General features: G+C 38.0%; 1 protein-coding gene and 1 non-coding gene across 2 annotated transcripts in view; one reads left to right on the top strand and one right to left on the bottom strand.

Annotated features, from left to right (window-relative positions):
* Positions 1-21,501, bottom strand: part of PPP3R1 (protein phosphatase 3 regulatory subunit B, alpha) — a 68,266-nt gene that overhangs the window by 27,078 nt on the left and 19,687 nt on the right. Inside the window, exon 2 of the mRNA XM_056128647.1 lies at positions 1,543-1,582. Coding sequence (XP_055984622.1) covers positions 1,543-1,582 — 40 coding nt within the window. The remainder of the gene's footprint in view (positions 1-1,542; positions 1,583-21,501) is intronic.
* On the top strand, positions 10,375-10,433 carry LOC130038224 (U7 small nuclear RNA). Its single transcript, XR_008794619.1, has one exon. It is a non-coding gene; the product is annotated as a U7 small nuclear RNA (small nuclear RNA).

Below are 21,501 nucleotides of genomic sequence, written 5' to 3'. Positions count from 1 at the left end.
GAGACCACACCCTGCACTGCTCAGAGGTTACTCCTTCTCTGCACTCAGGAAATACTCCTGGGTACTCGTGGTGGGATGCTGGGGATTGAGCCTCGGTTGGCTGCGTGTAAGGCAAGTCCCTACCCACTATACTCTAGCCTCCACAAAAAACAATTTCTCAAACGAAGTTCAACCAACTTTTTCTCTAACAGATCTGAGAGAAAGTATTTTAGATTTTATGGATCTATTTCAACTACTCAACTCCTAACACCAAAATAGCCATAAACATTGTGTGAATAATAAAAAAGACTGTCAGGCAGCAGTTGAAAATGCCTGTCTTCAGAGTCATAATTAGGTTTGGTTTTACTCAATTCTCACAATATTCTGAAAGTAATTTTATCTTTATGTTTAAAATAGAAAACAAACACATACATATGGTAACTAGATACATAATTCCTAAAGGAAAAATCCTATAATACACAGTTACAAAAAAAGTGACTGGACAGCAGTTTTATAGGAATTGATCATGAAGTGCATATGGTCATAAGTTATCTTTATAAAAAAAAAAGGTTAAAAATTGTAGAAGTTTAAATGAAAGGTAAATGGATTAATTAACAAATAATTTCAGCTTATGGTAACTCCGATTAAAGTGCATAAAGAGGGTACAACCCAAAAGTGAATTCTGGAGAATCTAAAGAGAATGAATTACAGAAAACAACACTTATGCTGACAAGTTGAAAGTTGCAAAAAATTCAGTCAACTTAGAGCTGATAATAAAGTAAGGTACCACTTAGAATGAAAGTACTGAGAACGGAAGAAATGAAACAATTGTTTTGGGGAGGAAACAGTATGATAATGAGGAAGAGACACCTCAACTACATGGTAAGGCTGATCCAGCATCATCAAACACGGATGGAAGCAGCAAGGAAAATTCAAAACAATCTAGGAGTTCTGACACTTTAAGGCACTACAGAAACTTCCTAAAAGTTTCCATTCTAATTCTAGGGACCTCTCTTTCTCAGTTATTGCCTTTCCACAGAAGAGACCTTATGATTTTTTAAGCTCCTATATCCTGTTCCTTACACTATTTTTTTACATTCCCCAGTATAGTCAAAAATAGCCAGTCAGTGCACATTTCTATGCTCGTTATTCTCAGTAAATCTTCTGCAAGTAGCTGCTTTGTCTACCAGGCTGTACCTTCAACAGAAACTTTAATAAGGTAAGTTCACCATTTACTTAAAACTTTGCAAACCTAAAGAACTAATGGATTATAGTCACTATAAAAGAAGATATATTAAAGTCATGGTGAGGGCACTAATAATAAAAAGGCTTATTAAAACTGTTCCCTACTCGAAAAACTTAGTATGTAGATTCTGGCGTGTACCACTGATGGCTCACACTTGAATGTCATTTATTTAACATAAACTGAAGCACTGATGTCAACATGTTAATCTGACCAGAAGTCAAATTCACCACTTAGGCAGCTAAGATCTACTTGCCCTACAGATCCAGATATAGACAGGTACATACATAAATTCTTGATAAAAAGAGTATTTGACTTACAGTGCGAGCACATTTCCAAAGGGTAACTTGCCTCATTTCCCTGGTAAAAAAAAAAAAAAAGAAAGAAAGAAAGAAAAAAATTAGTCACAAAACAGGCACAAGTTTCTTTAAAACTATAGACATTTTAAGTCACGAAACATATGTAAATAAGCCATAAACGAGTATCTCTATATAAATTTTAAAGTATACAGTATGATTTAATGAGCTCTTGAATCAAAAGGATCTGGGCTGTGGCTCTGCCACTTTGAACTCAGAAAAAAACAAGCATTTTATTAACATTTATTTTAAATATTTTTAGTAACTTCAAAATGTTTTATACCAAATGTTAACACACTGAAGACTGTCAATGCTCTAGCTTGCCTTGCTAGGTCAATCATTTGGGGGTAGAATTTAGAATGTTTAATGCTTTTCCTGCCATGTATTCAAAAGTTTTCTGAGACTGTAAAGTTGTTAATAGAAAGAAACAAAAACCCATCACTATGTATACCTGCGTGAACCAGAAACAGAAATATTCACAGGAAGATGACCTAGAGCAGTTTTTCTCAACCATTTTCTGACCATGGTCCTCTTCCAATCTTGTTTCCTTCTAGAGGAGTTACTGTCCTACTAGCTCAATCCCTAGTCTCAAGTCATGGACCATTAATAAGTGATTCTAAGAGGCGGGTCCCCTTAGAATATCCTCAGCCCAGAGAGGACCACCTGGCCTCCAGTTGAAAATTATTGACCTCAAGGTTATTGTGTAAGTGATAACAGAGAAAACAGATAAACTCAATAATGAACATTTCGATAAACTAATTAGAGGTTACTAAAAAGGAAGGAAAGGCTACTGAGATGGGGCATAAACCAAGATAAAGAGAAATATATTGATTTTCAATAATGCACACCAAAAGCCTATATCATGTACTTCAGTCTAAAAAAAAAAAACGAAAAGGTGAATCCAATGTATATGTCTAATTTTTTTTTTCTTTTCTTGAAAACTCTCATCAGACACTAAGTTAAAAGTATTCTTTTAGGAGAGAGAGAACACAGGGGATTGCCCTGCCACGGAGACAGGGGGGATGGGGGAATGGGGGTGGGAGGGATATTATCCATGGTGGTGGAAAATGGGCACTGGTGGAGGGATGGGTATCTGATCATTGTATAATTGAAACCAAAGCACAAAAAATTGTAAATCTACAACTTTAAAAAAAAATAAAATACAATAAAGGGGAAAAAAAAAGTATTCTTTTAAAAAACCTATAAACCTTGTCCAAAGCCGATCAATATTTGGGGGTTGCACTGGACAGTACAAGAGATTCTGCCCCAGTAGATTTTCTGCACATAAACGGAAAATCACATCATTTGACTAGTAATAGAAGCAGTTCTAAAACTAGAACAATAAAAATTCCAAGTATAACAATCACATGAGAAAGTATGTATTCATCTTTCAAGAGGTTCATTGAATTTAAGGTAATAGAGGACTGGAGCGATAATGCAGTGAGTTGGGGGTCTGCCTTGCACAAGGCAGACCTGGATTCAGTCCCCACTACCCCATATGTCCCCTAAGAACTGCCCAGAGTAATTACTAAGTGTAGAGCCAAGCGTAACCCCTGAGCACTGCCAGGTGTGGCCCCCAAAACAAAAAACAACAAAGAATCTAAGGTAATAAAAACTTAGTTTACCAAACATTCTTATATTCTGTTTATCTACAACTGACCATGTCTAGCAGTAGGTGTACCGAAGGATTAATATTAATATTTGAATATACTCCATCTTAAGAAATCACTGAACAGTGTAAAAAACCATTTTCAGTCATCAGGCTGACTTTTAAACTCCAAAATGTATCTCTGATTCTATGTAAACTGAATCAGTTCTAATATTCTTAATTTTTGTCACATTACCATCTTCTCCTTGCAAACTATTGAGAGAATTTTCCAAAACTGGTTAATTTTAGGTCGCTTGAAATATCAAATATACATTAAAGTTAAGACAAAAGAAATAGCAAGCAACATAACTTGAGATTCTTTACTTATAGGGAGAGATGATGGTCTGGGATTTTTGCCTCTTTACTGACCTTAAAATCCCTAACTTTTAATCTTTTATATTCTTTTATATCTAAATTTTGTTTAATCTATTACTTAAATTTAGACACTATGATCTGCAATACTGTTAATAGCCATGTTTCAGGCAAACAAGCACTGCTCTACCACAACCACCCGAGTATTGGGAGCCCTCTGCCACTGGCTAGGTTCCTGCTTACCCACTGCACCAGACCCCCGACGTCCCCTAGCAAATTCAGTTCTATAGGTCAACTCAGGGTCTGTTATCATTGGGAATATTTTATTCCTTTATTGTTATTCTTTATTTCCACAAATGGGCTGGAGCGATAGCATAGTGGGTAGGGTGTTTGCCTTGCACGTGGTCAAGCCGGGTTCGACTCCTCTGTCCTTCTTGGAGAGCCTAGCAAGCTACTGAGAGTATTCTGCCCACACGGCAAAACCTGGCAAGCTACCTGCGACGTATTCGATATGCCAAAAACAGTAACAAGTTTCACAATGGAGCTCTTACTGGTGCCCACTTGAGAAAATCAATGAACAATGGGAGGACAGTGATAGTGATTTCCACATGAGAGATAATTTGATCTTTGTCCTTTAGACTCACTTTACTCAGCATTATACCCTCCAGTTCTCCAGTTCCATCCACATAGCAATGATCAACAGAATTTATATCGTTTCTCTTATCCTGCCCAAATTTTGAAAACGTTCTTTATGAGGGATTTCTTTTAAGTTGTTACTGCTGTGGGAGTGACATCAGTGATGCGTGAGGGCCACCAGGGTCACTCATGGCAGTGCTTGGGGAACCATGCAGAGTCAAGGTTTGAACTCATTTTTACAAGTCACATCCCTCGTTCCTCAAAAATTTTTACCATAAATTACATACCTGATTTCCTAAAAAAAGAAACAAGACTTAGACTTTGAAAAATATGAATACCAGAGAGAAGAAGCTGGGGAAGGAAAGGAGAGAGGGGATGACTTTGGTAGTATAATAGCCAACAACTTCAGTGGCAGGTTCAATGAGTCATATATTCTCTCATTACAATGCAATTAAGTTGGAAAGGTACATTTGGAAAAAAATATTTGGGGAATGAAGCAACACAATTCTAAATAACCCATGAGCTATAGAAAATCATGTTAGTAACTAGAAATTAGAGTAGAGAGAAAACAGACCTTAGCAAAATTTAAGGGATGCAACTACGCAATATTTAAAGGAAACTGCTTCAGTGATTTGTGGTTTAAAAAGTAGAAAGCAGGTACTTAGAAAAATGGTTCAGCAGCAGAATACATGCCTCTTGTGTGTGAGGCCTGGGTCTGCATTCTGACACTAAAAAAAAGAAATCAAACCCAATGCATGAGAGAAGGGGGAAACAGGCAGAAACTAAATAGAATGAAGAATGGGGGTGGGAGAGGAAAAAAAGTTTTTTTTTAAAAAAAGTCAATAAACATTCAGGTAAATCACTACAAAACCTAAAATAAATGTAAAAGAATATTTTGAACAATGGACAGTGATAGTAAGAACAGAGGTTTTACAAAGTTAGATGAAAACACAAGTTCCTTGAAAGAACCTACTCAAAACTGACTCATGTAGAGAAGTTGCATCGCTCTAAAGTTGTTAAAATAGAATAGCTATAGTTTAAAAACCTTCACACTGGGGAGAAAAAAAAAAGTGTTCAAATCCAAACACAGCAATAACAAAGGAAAAGGAAGTGAGGGAAAACTCTACAGATCATCAGGCTTCACATGGTTCATCTATCCTGATACTCCAATTTTGTAACCCCAAGAGTCCTTTCAAAAAACTGCAGAAATAGTTCTCAGCTAATTTTATACAATCAGGTGCATTACCCTGATGACAAACTCAAAGATGTTACAAAAAAGAAAACCATACAACCAAATTTTTCTTCATGACCATGCACGCAAAAATTTCTTAACACTTGGAGCTCACTGAAGCCAAGGGGAAAAAAATTAAAGAATACAGTGACCAACTGAGGATTATCTCAACAACGCAAGATAGATTTCTTTTTCAAAACCACTTGATTCACAGCATTAACAAAGGAAAAAACACCACATGATCATCTCAACAGATAAAATAAGAGCATCTGACAAATTACACATGATAAACTAAGGGTTATCCTCAAGCCATGTAAGATTTTTATCTACAAAAGTCACATCTATAAACACCAAACTAAATTAAGTCAGAAGACTGAATGCCTGACTTCTCTCAAAGAAGATCAGAAACAAAATAAAGATATCTGCACCAGTGCAGTAAGGCGAGAGAAAAAAATAAAGGCATATGAATTAGAAAGGGGAATTAAACTGCCTTTTCTCTTAGATGACATGATTGTGGATGTACACATATACATACATCTTAAATGATACATACATAGCAAATAAGTACAGGAAATGATGTTTTAGATCATTTAGGCACTAGAGAAAATTTAAAATTACAATCAAATACAACTATACTTGCAACTACTGGCTAAAACTAAGGGGCTGTATGTAAAGTGGTTGGCTCAGTGATGATAGTGCCTGTCTTATACATACGAGACCTCTAGTTCAATCCCTGATGATGCCCATCTGCACCAAACACAAGCCTGGCAGCCCAGCTGCCTTGCAATCTCTCATGCCAAAGTCATTTCCAGTTGCACTACAACCAGTTATATAACTCCCTGATGAGCATAAGCATCACATATACCAAAAAGTGTCGACCCTTCCACCCCCAGTAAGCACTACAGAATGTGCAATAAACTATCACAACCAAAGGGTGTGACCTATGGCCGAGTATGCAAGAAATGTGACTTAAACCATGCAATCCCCAGAAAGCACCACAACCAAATGTGCAAACACTACAATCAAGTGCAACTCTCAGTCATTTCAACATCAACTGAGGAAAATTTGGAAAGTGGGAGGAACTGACATACCAAGTATCGCTGAAAATATAGAACAAATGGGTTATGTAACTGAGAATTCTAAGTCAGCTCTCTGAAATTTCCAGCCCCTAGCACACAAACTCAGGTCTTCAAACAGTGCTATGATAGCATTTTGTACATATAAAAAGGGTTCTAAATTAGTGACCCTTAGCACAAGATTATTCAGGTGGGTTCTAGTTAAAAGTCTTTGAAAATCTGAAGGGAAAAGTCAGATTCAAAGAATGAAAAAGAAAATACAATAGAGACAGAGAGGCCCATGTGCCAATTCAATCAATACAAGCAGCCATAAAGAGCCCGAGAGTGACCTCCAGCTGAAAACAAGCAAAGAACTAAGTTCTACAAAGAAACTGAATTCTGCCAACAATCTAAATGAGCTTGCAAATTCCTTACAGAACTCAGAAGAGCACACACAAACAAAAATTCACCAATGCACACAATATTTTCTTTTCTCTTACTTCCCCCCCCCCACTATTGTGGTGGCCACTCTGGACAGTGCTTGGAAGACCACTAGGGTGACATCCAGCAAGGCTCAGGGACTGTGTAATGTCATATCAAATCCTGGGCCTCACACTTGTTAAGGTATGTGCTCTATCACTGAGCCACATCCCTGACCCTTGATATACAAATAATAAGTGAATCTCAAAAGGAACAGTTAAGTGAAAGAAGCATGATAAAAAGGTAACAATGTCTTATCACTTCAATACTAAAGCTAGAGAAAGAAAACTTAAACAGGAGTTTATATGGATAAATGCAAAATACGTAACAAGTAAAACTTGACAAGTTGAAGGAATTTTAAGTATAATGGAAGGGCTGCAAATCACAGACTTAAGTGTCTAGTTAAGAAGTTGTAACAACAATGGAATACTATGCAGTGTTAGAGAAGATGAAGTTATGAAATTTGCATATAAGCGGATCAACATGGAAAGTATCATGTTAACTGAAATGAGTCAGAAAGAGAAGGACAGACATAGAAAGATTGCACTCACTAGTGGAATATAAAGTAACAGAATGGGAGACTAACACCCAAGAATAGTACAAATAAGTACCAGGAGGATTATTCCACAGCTTGGAAGCTGGCCTCACATGCTGGGGGGAAAGGCAGCTCAGATAGAGAAGGGACCACCAAGTAAAGGGTGCTAGGAGGGCCCTCTCGGGATGGGAGATGCGGGCTGAAAGTAGACTTATAGTAGACTTAAAGTAGACTGAACATGATGGCCACTTAATACCTCTATTGCAAACCACAACACCCAAAAGGAGAGAGAGAGAGAGAGAGAGAGAGAGAGAGAGAGAGAGAGCAAAAAGGAATGCCCTGCCACAGAGTTGGGGTGGGGTGGAGGGAGGGATGCTAGGACCATTGATGGTGGAGAATGGGCACTGGTGGAGGGATGGGTACTCGGTCATTCTATGACTGAAACACAAGCACGAAAGTATGTAAGTCTGTAACTGTACCTCACGTTGATTCACTAATAAAATTTTTTTTTAAAAAAGAAGTTTTAACAGCAGTATAAAATAAATTATTTTATGCTTGCTAAGCAGGCCCAGTAACGTCTCCATTGAAGACTTTGTTGTTACTGTGTCTGGCATATCAAATACTCTCGGTAGCTTGCCGGGCTCTCCGAGAGGGGCAGAGGAATCAAACTCGGGTCGGCCATGTTGGCTGCGTGCAAGGCAAACGCCCTACCCGCTGTGCTATCGCTCCACGGGAGGGCCTCGGGCCTCGAGCATGCTTGCTAAAGAGATAGACTTGAGAGTGGTTTGGAAAAATGAGTGACATGGTGGAGGGAAGGTCATTCCGGTGGTGGGATTGGTTTTGGTACAATAAATGCTGGTAACAATTGTATTATGAATAACTTTTATAAACCATAAACCACGGTGTTGAGAGAGGGGCAGGGGTGGGGGGAGGCAAGGAGGGAGGGATGGAAGGAGGGAGTGGAAGAAAGATCTCAAATAGAGAGACAGTACAGCCAATAGGGTTTGCCTTGCAAAAGGGGCAGACCAGGATTCAATCCCTGGCACCACATATGTCCCGAGCCCTGCCAGAAGTAAGCCCTTAGCACTGTCGAGCATGGCCCAAAAACAAGACAAATCTTTCCACTCCCTAACTCATACTACCATTCACAACACAGAAACTACATAGATGTGTATATATGCATTTAAAGATAGCAAATTACATCTTTTCAGGTTAATCTTATCATGTTTATACTTCTCATGACTCTTATGATTCTTTCATCCTTTGCTTAGCCCCACTGTCTGTTCTAAAACTTCACAAAGGCAACAACTGTCTTAGTATCTTGTGCTATCCCTTGCTAGATTTAATACCGTCTAAATTTGCTTAAGAAAGAACTTTATGGGTGCATGGTAAAAGTCTGGATAGCCTTAAGGAACCTGGTTAAAGTGACATTTTAAGACAAAAAGTATTAGAGAGCTTGCTTAGGCTGGGTTCGATTCCTCCGTCCCTCTCAGAGAGCCCGGCAAGCTACCAAAAGTATCTCGCCTGTACGGCAAAGCCTGGCAAGCTACCCGTGACATATTCGATATGCCAAACATAGTAACAAGTCTCACAATGGAGACGTTACTGGGCCCGCTCAGCACATCGATGAACAACAGGAGAACAGTGCTACAGTGCTAAACTCTTTTAAAAGATCCAGTTATCAAAAAATATGCTCACGTTTCATAATGAATGTCAAATACACAGCTGCTGAATCTAATTTAAATAAGCAAAACTCTAATACTGATATAATATTTATAGTTCACAAGGAGAGCCCATAACCAAATAAGACAATGTTGTCACCTCTTAAAGTTCACTAGGTAAAGAATGATGCCAAAAATTCTGACCCTCTGAAATACTCTAAACTTTACAATATACACTGTAAAATGTATTTCTCTCACATCTTGACTTTAAGATCAAAGTAACTAAAACAAAACAAGAGCTAAAAATATTTTTGTTCATTTCTTTGCCAGGTTTCTTTAGAAAATATCTTCTAGTTTCTACTGATTTCATGTGTACCAAAACTGAGACTTGTAAAAGTAAAATTTTAAATAATACTAAATAATATGGTGTGGACTTGAAAACTCAGGAATAAAACCAAATGTCTTTATCTGCTGAAAGACAGCCAATCAAAATCAATAATTACTAGAATATGACCTATTTTTCCTAAAGCAAAATCACCTATTTTTCTAAAGTCATCTTAAAAAGTGTTCTAGAATACATATTCCCAAAACTCAAGAAAAAATTATAGAGGACAGTAGTACAGTGTGTACAGCATTTTCTTGCATGCAGCAGACCCAGGTTTGATTTCCAATACCCCATATGGTCCCCCAAGCCCGCCTGAAGGAATTCCTGAGTGTAGAGTCATAGTAAGTCCTGAGCACTGCTGGATATGCCCCCCCCCCCAAAAAAAAAGAGAAAGAGAGAGAAAGAAAATTTTAAAGGTACGAAACTGTGAATGGGTGGGTGAACAGAGGGAGAAGGAAGTAAACAGATCAAAAGACAGAAAAGAATTGCTGTTATCATTAGAATTCCAAAACTAAGCCTAACTCTCTAAGCAATGAACCCACAATTTTTCCCTCTAGAAGTAAATACTCCTTGGAAGAAATAAGATGAGAAGTTACTTCTAGTTGCATTTAATTTTTTGAAAACTAATGAAAATGCTAAATATTTAAATATGAGAAATGTGGCGGGTGTAAGGGAGAAAGGAAACAACTACTGAATGTTAAGAAGCTCAAAGATGATCCAAGAAACAAAATTTCCCAACTAGACTATATTTAACTTTTTATTGATTGTATTTTGTAGGCCACAATCAACATTCTGTTTAAGAAACTAAAGGGCTACATACATCTCAGAAATACAGGCTAGTATTACAGGCTGTTAGCATTATAGCTCTTTTAGAATTTGTCTAGGTTTTCTGGTTCTTACCAGAAAGCCTCCCCACCCCCCAATTCCTCCCAAAAAGAAAAGAAATACAAGTTCTTAATTGCAAAAATCCACGGGTACAACTGGTCTCTGACTGAAAATTCCAGGGTACCCTCAGGAGAAGGAGCAGAGAGTCCCCCCAACTGAAGCAGTCACACTACACCCCACAGCTGCCGCCATGCCACTTCCACTGCCTCACAACTAATCAAACTGCTGAAAATTCCAAGTATACCAGTCTCCAGGGCTGAGAACTCTGGGGTCTTCTCAAAGTGAGGGCACACAGCCTTCTCCAAGGCGCATACTGCCAGAAGTCCCAGCAGTTACACCCACATTCCACAACTGCAACCATATAAACTCACAACCTAGTTAAATATTCTGGAGTTTCTGGAGCATGCAGCCACTGCCGTGCAAACATCTCCATCTCCAACTCATATAATACGGACTTCCTACAGTGATGGAAAAATAACACAGACACCCACTAAGCTCAATAAACAAGAACGAAGAAGGCTCAACTAGCAACAACAGCTTAAGTCCTCAAACAAGGACTTAATGACCCATTGGTGAGATGTTACAATTTTCACAAATTTTCTTTTACTGAATTACTTTTAGATAATGGCATTAGCCATATAGTTTTAACAAGTAATTTGCCTTGTGCGAAACCAGCCCACCGAGTTAGATTCCTCCGCCCCTCTCGTAGAGCCTGGCAAGCTACCGAGAGTATTCAATATGCCAAACACAGTAACAAGAAATCTCACAATGGAGACGTTACTGGGCCGCTCGTGCAAATCGATGAACAATGGGAGGACCTGTGCCACTTGGGAGTCTTTGAGGGTGGTTGGGAAAATGGGGAAAATGGCAGAGGGAAGCTCACAATGGTAGTGGGATTGGTGTTGGAATACTGAATGCCTGTAACAAATGCATCATGAACAACTTTGTAAACCACATAAACTATAGAGTTTAAATAAAGGGGAAAATAAAAACAAAACAAACAAAAAGTACAAGCATTAACAAAATATATCAAACATTATCTTAGTTATGGCAACAAATCTGGTACTGGGGATTTTTTTTTTTTTTGATTTTTGGGTCACACCCAGCAATGCACAGGGGTTACTCCTGGCTCTGCATTCAGGAGCTACTCCTGGCGGTGCTCAGGGGACCATATGGGATGCTGGTAATCAAACCGGGGTCAGTCGCGTGCAAGGCAAACACCCTACCCGCTATGCTATCTCTCCAGCCCCTGGTACCGGGGATTTTATAGATACTCTAGAAAAAAAATTAAGTTGATATCACATGGTAGAATTTTAAGGAAAGTATAAAATTCTTCTGTTATAAAGAAGCTTTCCAATGAAAGTCAAGAATGCATCTATGTGTCAAATTATTTTAGGAAGAAAAAACTAAAATGTTCTAGTCTGGTGTCATAATTACTCTATATAGCTTGTTTGAATCTAATATTTAGAGTTATACAAATTAACTATTTAAAAGACCATATAGCATAATGGGGTCCCTATTTTTACAGTTAAAATTTACCCATTATGTACTAAGTAGCTGTTAGAAAAGATGAAGTCATGAAATTTACATACAAGTGGTACTACATGGAAAGTATCATGCTAAGCGAAATGAGTCAGAAAGAGAGGGACAGACATAGAAAGATTGCATTCATCTGGGGAACATAAAGTAACAAAATAGGACTAGGAGGTTTACTCCATGGCTTGGAGGCCAGTCGCACACGCTAGGGGAAAAGGCAGCTCAGATAGAGAAGGGAGCACCAAATAAAGGGTGTTGGGAGGATCCTCCCAGGATGGGAGATGCATGCTGAAAGTAGACTATAGACCAAACATGATTGCCACTCAATGCCTCTTTTGCAAACCACAGCACCCAAAAGGAGAGAGAGAACAAAAGGGAATGCCCTCCCACAGAGGCGGGGGGGGGGGGGGGGGGGGCGGGTGTGTGGAGAGGTGGTGGTGGAAAATGGACTGGTGGAGGGATGGGTACTCGATCATTGTATAATTGAAATCCAAGCACAAAAATTTGTAAGTCTGCAACTGTAACTAAAGGTGTTTCACTGATAAAAAGAAAATTACCCATTAGATGACATCTAAACTATTCAACGTTAACAAAGCATACAGTTATTATATTTCAGAAATTCCCAAATTTAATTCCACCACCCTTCTTTTTAGGGGGGCAAGGGGGAATTTCATTAAGTGAACAAAGTGCCTCCCACTTACACCCAGTGTTTCTCGTTGGATCATTCCAGTTATCTGGGGTGGGAGAGAGGGAATTGAATACTGTTCACTTTTGGAAACATTATCATATATTTGTAATCTCTGTAATTCTGTTACATTTATCTATTAGTTACAAGATATGACTGGGTTTGGGTTTTGTTTTTTCATTATGTTTCCCCCATTTTCTACACAATCACAACATCTACAAATAAAGACAATTCTTTTTTTCTTCCCAATTGGGTGTGCCCTTTCCGTTCTTATTCCCTCCCACCCACCCACCATCCACCCCCAGGCCACTGCCCACTGGTTCTTGCTTGGGGAACCATGGAGTGGCAGGGACAAAAACTAGGGATTTCACACTGCAAAGCATACAGTCTAGCCCTTTTCCTGTCTTACACTTCATTAGCTGGAGTGGAGAGCAGAGCCTTGCTGCTTTCTTTACCGCTTTCTTACAGGGAAAGCAGTCTCGACAAAGTATGCATATTTAGCTGTAGGTTTTAAGACATTCTTTATTTAACTCCAAATGTGTATTTTACCACAGTTAGAAAGAAATCATCAATGGTTCCATTTCTGTAATGACTTTTGTCCATTGTGATATGATCACATAATTTTCTTCCACAGCACATTATGAGACTGAGCTTCAAATAGTAAAATCGCACTATATCCCTACAATGAACCATACTTGATCAATTAAGCAATAATTGCTTAATTCTATTTTCTGAAATTTTGTTACAAAACGTTGCATATATATTGATATGAAAATATTGATTTTTTTTTCCTTTTTGGGTAATACCCAGTGATGCTCAGGGGTTACTCCTGGCTCTGCACTCAGGAATCACTCCTGGCAGTGCTCAGGGGACCACATGGGATGCTGGGAATTGAACCCGGGTCAGCCATGTGCAAGGAAAATGCCCTACCTGCTGTGCTATTGCTCCAGCCCCGAAAATATTGATTTTTATAAAAAATAAAAATTGGAAAATGAAAATTTCTTTTTATGCTGTAGAGAATTTTGATATGACAGTGGGGCTTTCAAATTACATCATATTGAATATTACATGGCAGTTTGCATGGGGGGGAGGGGGGAAGGAATCCCAAGCATGGCTCAGGAAGCCTAAATGTCACTCCCACTGACAGTTCAAATGAGTTGGCAGTTCAGCCCTATAAGGCCAAGACTATGGTGCAGTTCTGCAGTGGGTGTGCAAGGGCCATGTGTCTCTTAAAAATATCACAGAATTGGGTCTTATGTTTAACATGCACTATATGTATATTAACTGTATGTAGAAATTTAGACCATTATCTATTTCATGTTATGGTGTATATGTTAGGGCTTAATTTACCATTTACTGTTTGCTTTTTGATCTTTTAATCTTAGCATCCTGTGGGATACCCAAACATTTCTGGAAATCCCATTTTATTCACTGTTTTTATTTATCAAATGTTTTTAAGTACATGTCTTCAAATAGCTTTCTCAGTGGTTGCTCCACACAATATGTAACTTTTCACTTTCGCATCAATTTACCCTCTCCTGCTTATTAGTCATCTTAAATATCTTACATAGATATCTTTAGAACCACTTCAGGAAAAAAACTTCATTCAAATGTCAAACCTAGTTTAGAAAACTCAGAGAAATCTACTGTACTTACCTATACTTTTATACTGTGAATTGCTTTTTCCTCCTTCCTGATGAACCAAATTCTCTTCTCAGTTCCCTTCTTTTTCAGAACTTCTGTAGACATTCTTTTTAATGTCTAAAAAATCTGTCTGCTGTAAGTTCCTAGTTTTCTTTTGTATGAGAATGTCTTGTGTTTCATATCTTTCTAGAAGGACATTTACTCTAGATACAGGTTTTTGAACTGACAGCTCTTTAAGCACTTGAAAAATGTGTCTTTGAGCTTTTGTGGTTTCAGATGAAAAGTCTGTCATTTGAACTTTTTATATTTTCCCTACCAACAAAAAGAACCTTTTCTTTTGTACTGATTTCAACATTTGTCATTAGTTTTTCAAAGTCTGACTTGGCAACACCTTGCTATAGATTCTCTAAGTTTTGGAAGCTTTCTTTTTTTCCAACTTTGGGAAATTTTCAACTACTATTTCTTTAAGTATTTTTTAACCCTGTCCTCATTATTCCTTACTTTCTGTGAATCCAATGATACAAATGTTACTAAACTGTTTTTATAGTCCCACAATTCCCTGAAGTTCTATGGATATCTCTCAGTATTTTCTCAGGTGTTCAGACTGGATATTTCTTTTATCTACCAGTTTTCTGATTTGTTCCTTCATGTCTCTTCTTTTCTGCTGTTGAGTTTACTCAAGGGCTAATTTCATCAGTTATTTTATAGTTTCCAGTTCTAAAGTTGCCATTTGGGTTCATCTTTGTGTTTTGCATATCTTTGTTAAGACTTTCTATCTTTCAAATTTCCACATGTCATGTTCTTAAAGTGATGGCATCACCATAAATTTTGAGAAATCATCTCCCAAATGTTCTAGCGAATAACTAGATTTTGTCAGTTATGCTCAAGTAGTGGTATGTTCTATTAAAAAAGCAGGTGGTTCAGCTTGTCTCTCACAATATAAGAATTTTATTTTCTGAAGTTAACACGCTTGTCTTGCATGCTGCCAACCCTAGTTCAATCCCCAGCACTACTATGGTCCAACGATCACAGAGCCAGGAATGATCCCTGATTAGAGAGATAAGAAGAAAGGCTTGAGCACTATTGGTTGTGGCCCAAATCATTCCCCATCATCCCCCACCCCCAAAAAATATGGTTTTCTTCAAAACAGTCAATACAGTTTTAGCATCCAAAGTGCTATGTTTCATCATAGTTCATTATAAAGTGTATAATTTCATCATATTAGAGCATTATACTCAATCATTAAAAAGTTATGTTTTTAATTGCATTATTAAGAATATTCTTACATGAAACTGATACACTACTGATATAATTCAGTGACATTTAAAGAACTATAGTAAAAATCAACCAATAAAAAATGGAAACAATACAATATAGGAACAGAATCAACAGACTATGGAACAGAATCAACAGACTATGGAATATTCTATTCTAAATATTCTAATGGAATATTCTACTAGTGCTCCAAATAATAAATTCTTCAATAATGAAAAAAAAAGCCAATAATTTCTTTACAACAAATAAATAAAATCCAGGATCATGTATTGTATGTTCATTGCCATGTCTCCCTCTAATGTACCTTCAACTGAAATAATTCTTCACTACAGTTATGCCTTTAAAGGCTTGGACAGTTTTAAAGAGGACTAGGCAGTTATTTTGTACTGTCCCTTACAAATTTGATCAGTCCTTGTGATTTAATTCAAATTATACCCCTCTGGTAGAACAAAGGTGGTAATGTGCTCTTCCAAGATATCAAGAAACAGATGAAGTTTTGTCACTACTGTTAATGATAATTTTGATCACTTATTGAAGTCTGCCAGGTTTTTCCATTATAGTTACATTTCCCTTGTTTTATTTAATAAGCACTTTGTGGGAAGATACTTTTAGACTGTGAAAATATCTGTTATGCAAAATTTCTTTTAATATCATTGGTGCTTTTTGTCTGAGTCAACTGAATTATGACTGCTGTGTTACAGCCTTAACAGGATCCCCAACTCCCAGTTTCACAGTCTTCTATAATCCTAGTCCTTCTGCAATTTGCACTGAATTAACAGGACATGACAACATTAAAGATACCCCTTCTGTGATTAAATACAAAATACTAACTTCTTTCTAAAGATCTCAGTTTGCATGAGGTCTCTGAACCTCACAAAGAAACTGAAGATGGTCAAGGGCCCACAAGGAACTGAATGCTGCAACATCCAGTAAGTGTGAATTGCATCCTTCCCTCTTCAAGTCATCCATTAATGCCAGACAGATACCTTGATTTCACCCTTCTGAGAGTCTGTGAAGCAAAATACTAAGAAACTTGAGTGATTTTAAGTAACTATAATTTGAGTTCACTTCATTGGAATTAGTTTAGGGGTCACAGCCAGCATTGCTCGGGGACACTCCTGGCTCTGGGATTACTATGGCAGAGCTCTGAGGACTATATGGGATACTGGACATTGAATCTGGGTCTGTTGTATTAAGGCAAGACCCCAACTGTACTATCTCTCCAGCCTGTGTTCCCTTTTTTAACGGATCACAATATAACCAACTAACTTTCATTTCATAACTTCCTAATCTCATCTTCAACTGTTTGTTATTGCTTTTCTTTTCACTGCAGGGAAAGGCTTCCTTTTCTTCCAGGTCTTTTATGTTTTTCAATGTGGACGAATGGATTTTCTTCAATGTATGTGTGTGTGGGTGGGCTGGAGCAATAGCACAGCGGGTAGGGCATTTGCCTTGCACGCAGCCAATATGGCCAACCCGAGTTCGATTCCTCTGCCCCTCTCAGAGAGCCCAGCAAGCTACCGAGAGTATCTCGACTGCACAGCAAAGCCTGGCAAGCTATCCGAGACATATTCGATATGCCAAACACAGTAACAATTGTCACAATGGAGACATTACTGGGACCACTCAAGTAAATCGATGAACAACGGGAGGACTGTGACCGTGATGTGTGTGTGTGTGTGTGTGTGTTCATTTCCATAGGGACTAACAGATTTTATCTGACATGTCTATTTCCATAGAGACAAATGAACTTTACTCAATGGATGGGTATGTGTGTGTGTGTGTGTGTGTGTGTGTGTGTGTGTGTTCATCAGTCCATCCCTGTCTGTCTAGTCCCAGGTATAGAAACCAGAGTTTCTATCACTAAGCTGCATCCCTCCCAGATAATGGGGGGAGGGGGAGTGGAGAGGGGGTCTATTCTGGTATATAGAACTACATCCCTCCCAGGATGGTTTATAATCCGTTTATCATCTTTACCTAATTTGATGCTTATGAGTCTCATATTGGGTCAGTGGGCATTCTTCCCTCCAGGCTGGTTCCTGTGTCCTTTAAATAGATTCCCACTATCCTTTATGCTATCTTTTGCACATGACTGGTGTTCTAAGCATACACTGTATTTCCTATTCCTGGTACAAAAAATAAGTTATTTCTCTAAGGAGCACTAAGTCCTTATAAAAGAGAATGGGTGATATTATTTGAAGAAAAGTTCTAACTTGGTGGTGCTCAGGGAGCCATATGGAATGCTGGGAATCGAACCCGGGTCGGCCACATGCAAGGCAAATGCCCTACCCTCTAGAGTGCTATTGCTCCAGCCCCAAAAAAGTTCTAACCTTATCTTTTTTTTTCATTTCAAAATAAAACCATTTATATTTATATCTTTAGAAAAGTTCTAACTTTAATGTAATCTACCCAAGTCTTTTATTTTACACTAATTCCTAATATATCCAATTACTCTTTTACCGAGCTATCTGAATAGATGCGTATTTTTTCTGTAGAATTTATTACTGGGGCCAGAATGATACTACAGCAGGTAGGGCGTTTGCCTTGCACATGGCCATCCCAGGTTCGATCCCTGGCATCCCATATAGTCCCCCAAGCAGTGTCAGGAGTAATTCCTGAGTGCAGAACCAGGAGTAACCCCTGAGCATCACCAGGTATGACCCAAAAAGAAAAAAAAATATTACTTAGTAATATGATTTTTCCTGATGTATAGAGCAAGCAACACTATTTTATGGAACTGTTATAATGAGGAAGAAAGGAGAAAAGCCTTTCCATGTGCAATAGAATATGCTAGGCACAAAATGTAAACACTACAGATTCTCAGGCCTCTCTAAGATATAATTTTGAAACTGCAAAAATTTCTAGACATCCATGTAGACCTACCATGTAAAGAACTTGAACACAAGGTAAAGATAAATAGAGATGAACTTTGGAAAGTATCAGCATAAAGATTGTTTTTCCCATTCAAGAGACTTAGTATCTCTAGTTCTTACAAGAACATTATGAGAAACTGAGGCCTTGCCCTACTCCATCCAAAGCAAGGGCATAGAAATTTCTGACAACTGAAGAGAAAAAAAAAAAAAAAGAAATCTTGAAAGTTAGCTTTGTGAATAGAAATACAAAAACAAAAATACATTTCATTGAATACAAGAGAAAAGAAACCATATATGGGCCAGTGTAGATTTCCCCACACAAAAAAAAAGGGGTGTTCTCTGCGCACTTGGTCCCCACCGGTCTGCTAGGAGTGTAGAGCCTGGGACCCCTCGAAGCACCAGCTTCAGCAGCCTCAGGGCTAGCTTCTGAAGGTCCAGAGCTGGTTTCCTTCCAGTACCCCCTCTAACTCTCCCTCCCTGACTCTTTCTTTTTCTTGCAAACTAGGCTAACCCTTTGAGGCCCAGAAAATAATCTGATTCTTCTGGGAAATTGGTGCATTTAAATGTTACCACCTGTATCTGTTCACAAACAGTTACAGTTACTTGAAAACCAGAGAGAGAGAGAGAGAGAGAGACAAAGAAGGAGAGAGAGAGAGAGAGAGAGAGAGAGAGAGAGAGAAAAGGAAAGAAAATATTTATATGCTGGGCTCTTAGAGACTTTATATACACAATTCATTTATCCTCCAGACAATCCTCTGGGTAATCAGTGTGTCAAGATTAAACAGGTCCCATAAAGTATCATAGTACACTATGGCAGAGAGTTAATGTAATTCCTATAACATTCTTATCAATAGATCATTAAGTCACACCCTTCCTGAACTAAGAGAAGCAATAAGTGATCATCTGAGAATAAGGAAATTCAAATGGTTTGTCACTGCCAACTGATACTAGCATCACTAAAACTTGCTGCCTGTATAGCCAACACAGTAGTCATATTCACAGGAACGTGACATTAAGAGAATATAAGTAGAGATAGCTTGTAAGAAAGAAATGGAAAATATTAAAATACAATTGCACAGAAACAACCCAACTACTTCCTCTATGGAACAATACTAAATTGCTGCTATATTTTAATTTTAAAACCTGTAACATAATTTCAAAACAAAAATGACATTTTCAATAGTAACAACCGAGAGAACAGTTTCACCAGAAGAAAATAAAGTTGTTGCAGTGCAACAACTTTTAATATCTGGATTACATTGAAAGATCATTTTGATTATGGTGCCAGCAAGAAACTGATGTAGACAGAAAGTATAATTTGGTAAATGATTGAGTCAGGAGCACTAAAACATAGATTTACATAAACACCAAAAGTGAGGGTGGAATCTAGAGGAAATTGAGAGACCAATATTTAAATTTCGAGCAGTGTGAACAGAAAGATGTTAGGTGACAGTATTAAATGAGATAAAGGAAAAGGTATAGTTCAGACAGAAGGAAATAATTTTGCAGGGAAATTTAGAATAATCTATTAATGGTCAGCAAACTACAGTCCCAGATTACATCATCTTGGGATTCTTTTCAGCATTATCATTTTTTTGAAAACTGAAATATGGCTGACACACATCTGCTTCAGGTACACAATGGCTCTGTATTTATGTTGAGAAATGATCACAGTTAACTTTCATGACCCATAGATGGAGGGAGAGGGAGGATTTTGAGCAGTACTTTTGGAGCTGGGGAAATGGCTCAAAGGGTTGTTGTGCACGCGTTGCATGCAGAAGCCTCTGACTTGATCCCCAGCACCTACACTCACTCCTAACCGTGGCTGTCGTGCTACAATAGGCATGTTCTTCAGAGAAAGACACAGAAGTGGAACTGCTAGATGATATGGAAGCTCTATTTCATGAGGCATATCCTTGCTGTTTTTCATAGTGGCTGCATTAGTCTACATCTGTGTATTAAAGGTCCTCCTTTCTTCACATCCTCAAAAACTCCTGCTAAAACTTGTCTTTTTGATAACAGCCATTCTAATAGGCATCAGCTGATACTTCATTTGGGTCTTGATTCGTATTTTCCCAATATTTAGTGATATTGGGCACTTTTAACTGTACCATGTTAGCCATGTATATAACTTATTATTCTGATTGTTCGGCCATTTTTTAATCAAATTACTTGTTATTGATATTGATATTGAGCTATGAGTTCTTATATTTGGTTATTAATCCATGTAAGATAAATTATTTGCAAATATTTCCTCTCATTTAGCAGGCTTTCTTTTTATTCTCATGTTTCCCTTTCCTGTGCAAGTGTTTAGTTTGATGCAGTATTACTACACTTATTCTGCTTTTGGTATCAAATCACAAATTTCATCATAAGACCATTATTAAAGAGCTTTATGCTGATATTATCTTCTAGGACTTTTGTGGTTTCAGGTATTACACCCAAAGATTTCTTCTATTTTTAGCTGATTACTGTGTGTGATGCTGGAAATAAACCCAAAGTCTCATATATGAAGCATGTTCTCTACTACAACTGGGCCACATGCTCATCCCTTCATTTGATTCTTGTGTGAGATAACAGTCAAGTTTTAATTTTACATGTGGCTGTCCAATTTTCTACACCATTAGCTGGAGAGACTGCCCTGTCCCTATTGTATATTCTTGGCTTTATCAAAAATTAACCATACTTGAGCAGATTTTTTTCTGGGCTCTCCATTCCATTTTCTGTACGTTTGTCTTTATGTTTCTATATGTTTGTCTTTGTGTTATTTCATAGTTTATAATTACTATAATTTTGTGGGAGTTTTTTCTTTCAGGTTTTGAGCCATACCTGGCAAGTGCTCTGGGTTTACTTCTGGCCTCTGAGCTGAAGGGACTTTATATGGTACAGGAGAATGAATCCAGGTGAGCTGCATGCAAGACAAGCACCTTACCTACTGTACTAACTCTCTGATGCAATTTTGTGTTCATAATTAGTTATTGGGTTTGAGGTCATACCCAGCAATGCTTAGGGCTTACTCCTGGCTCTGTGCATCATCTCCTGATGATCCCTGAACAATACGTTTTGCTGGGGACAGAACCTG

This window comes from Sorex fumeus, unplaced genomic scaffold (assembly GCF_029834395.1).
Source record: "Sorex fumeus unplaced genomic scaffold, SorFum_2.1 ptg000006l, whole genome shotgun sequence".
Lineage (NCBI taxonomy): Eukaryota > Metazoa > Chordata > Mammalia > Eulipotyphla > Soricidae > Sorex > Sorex fumeus.
Note: the sequence above shows the minus strand (reverse complement) of the source record. Positions and strands in the feature narration are given on the sequence as shown.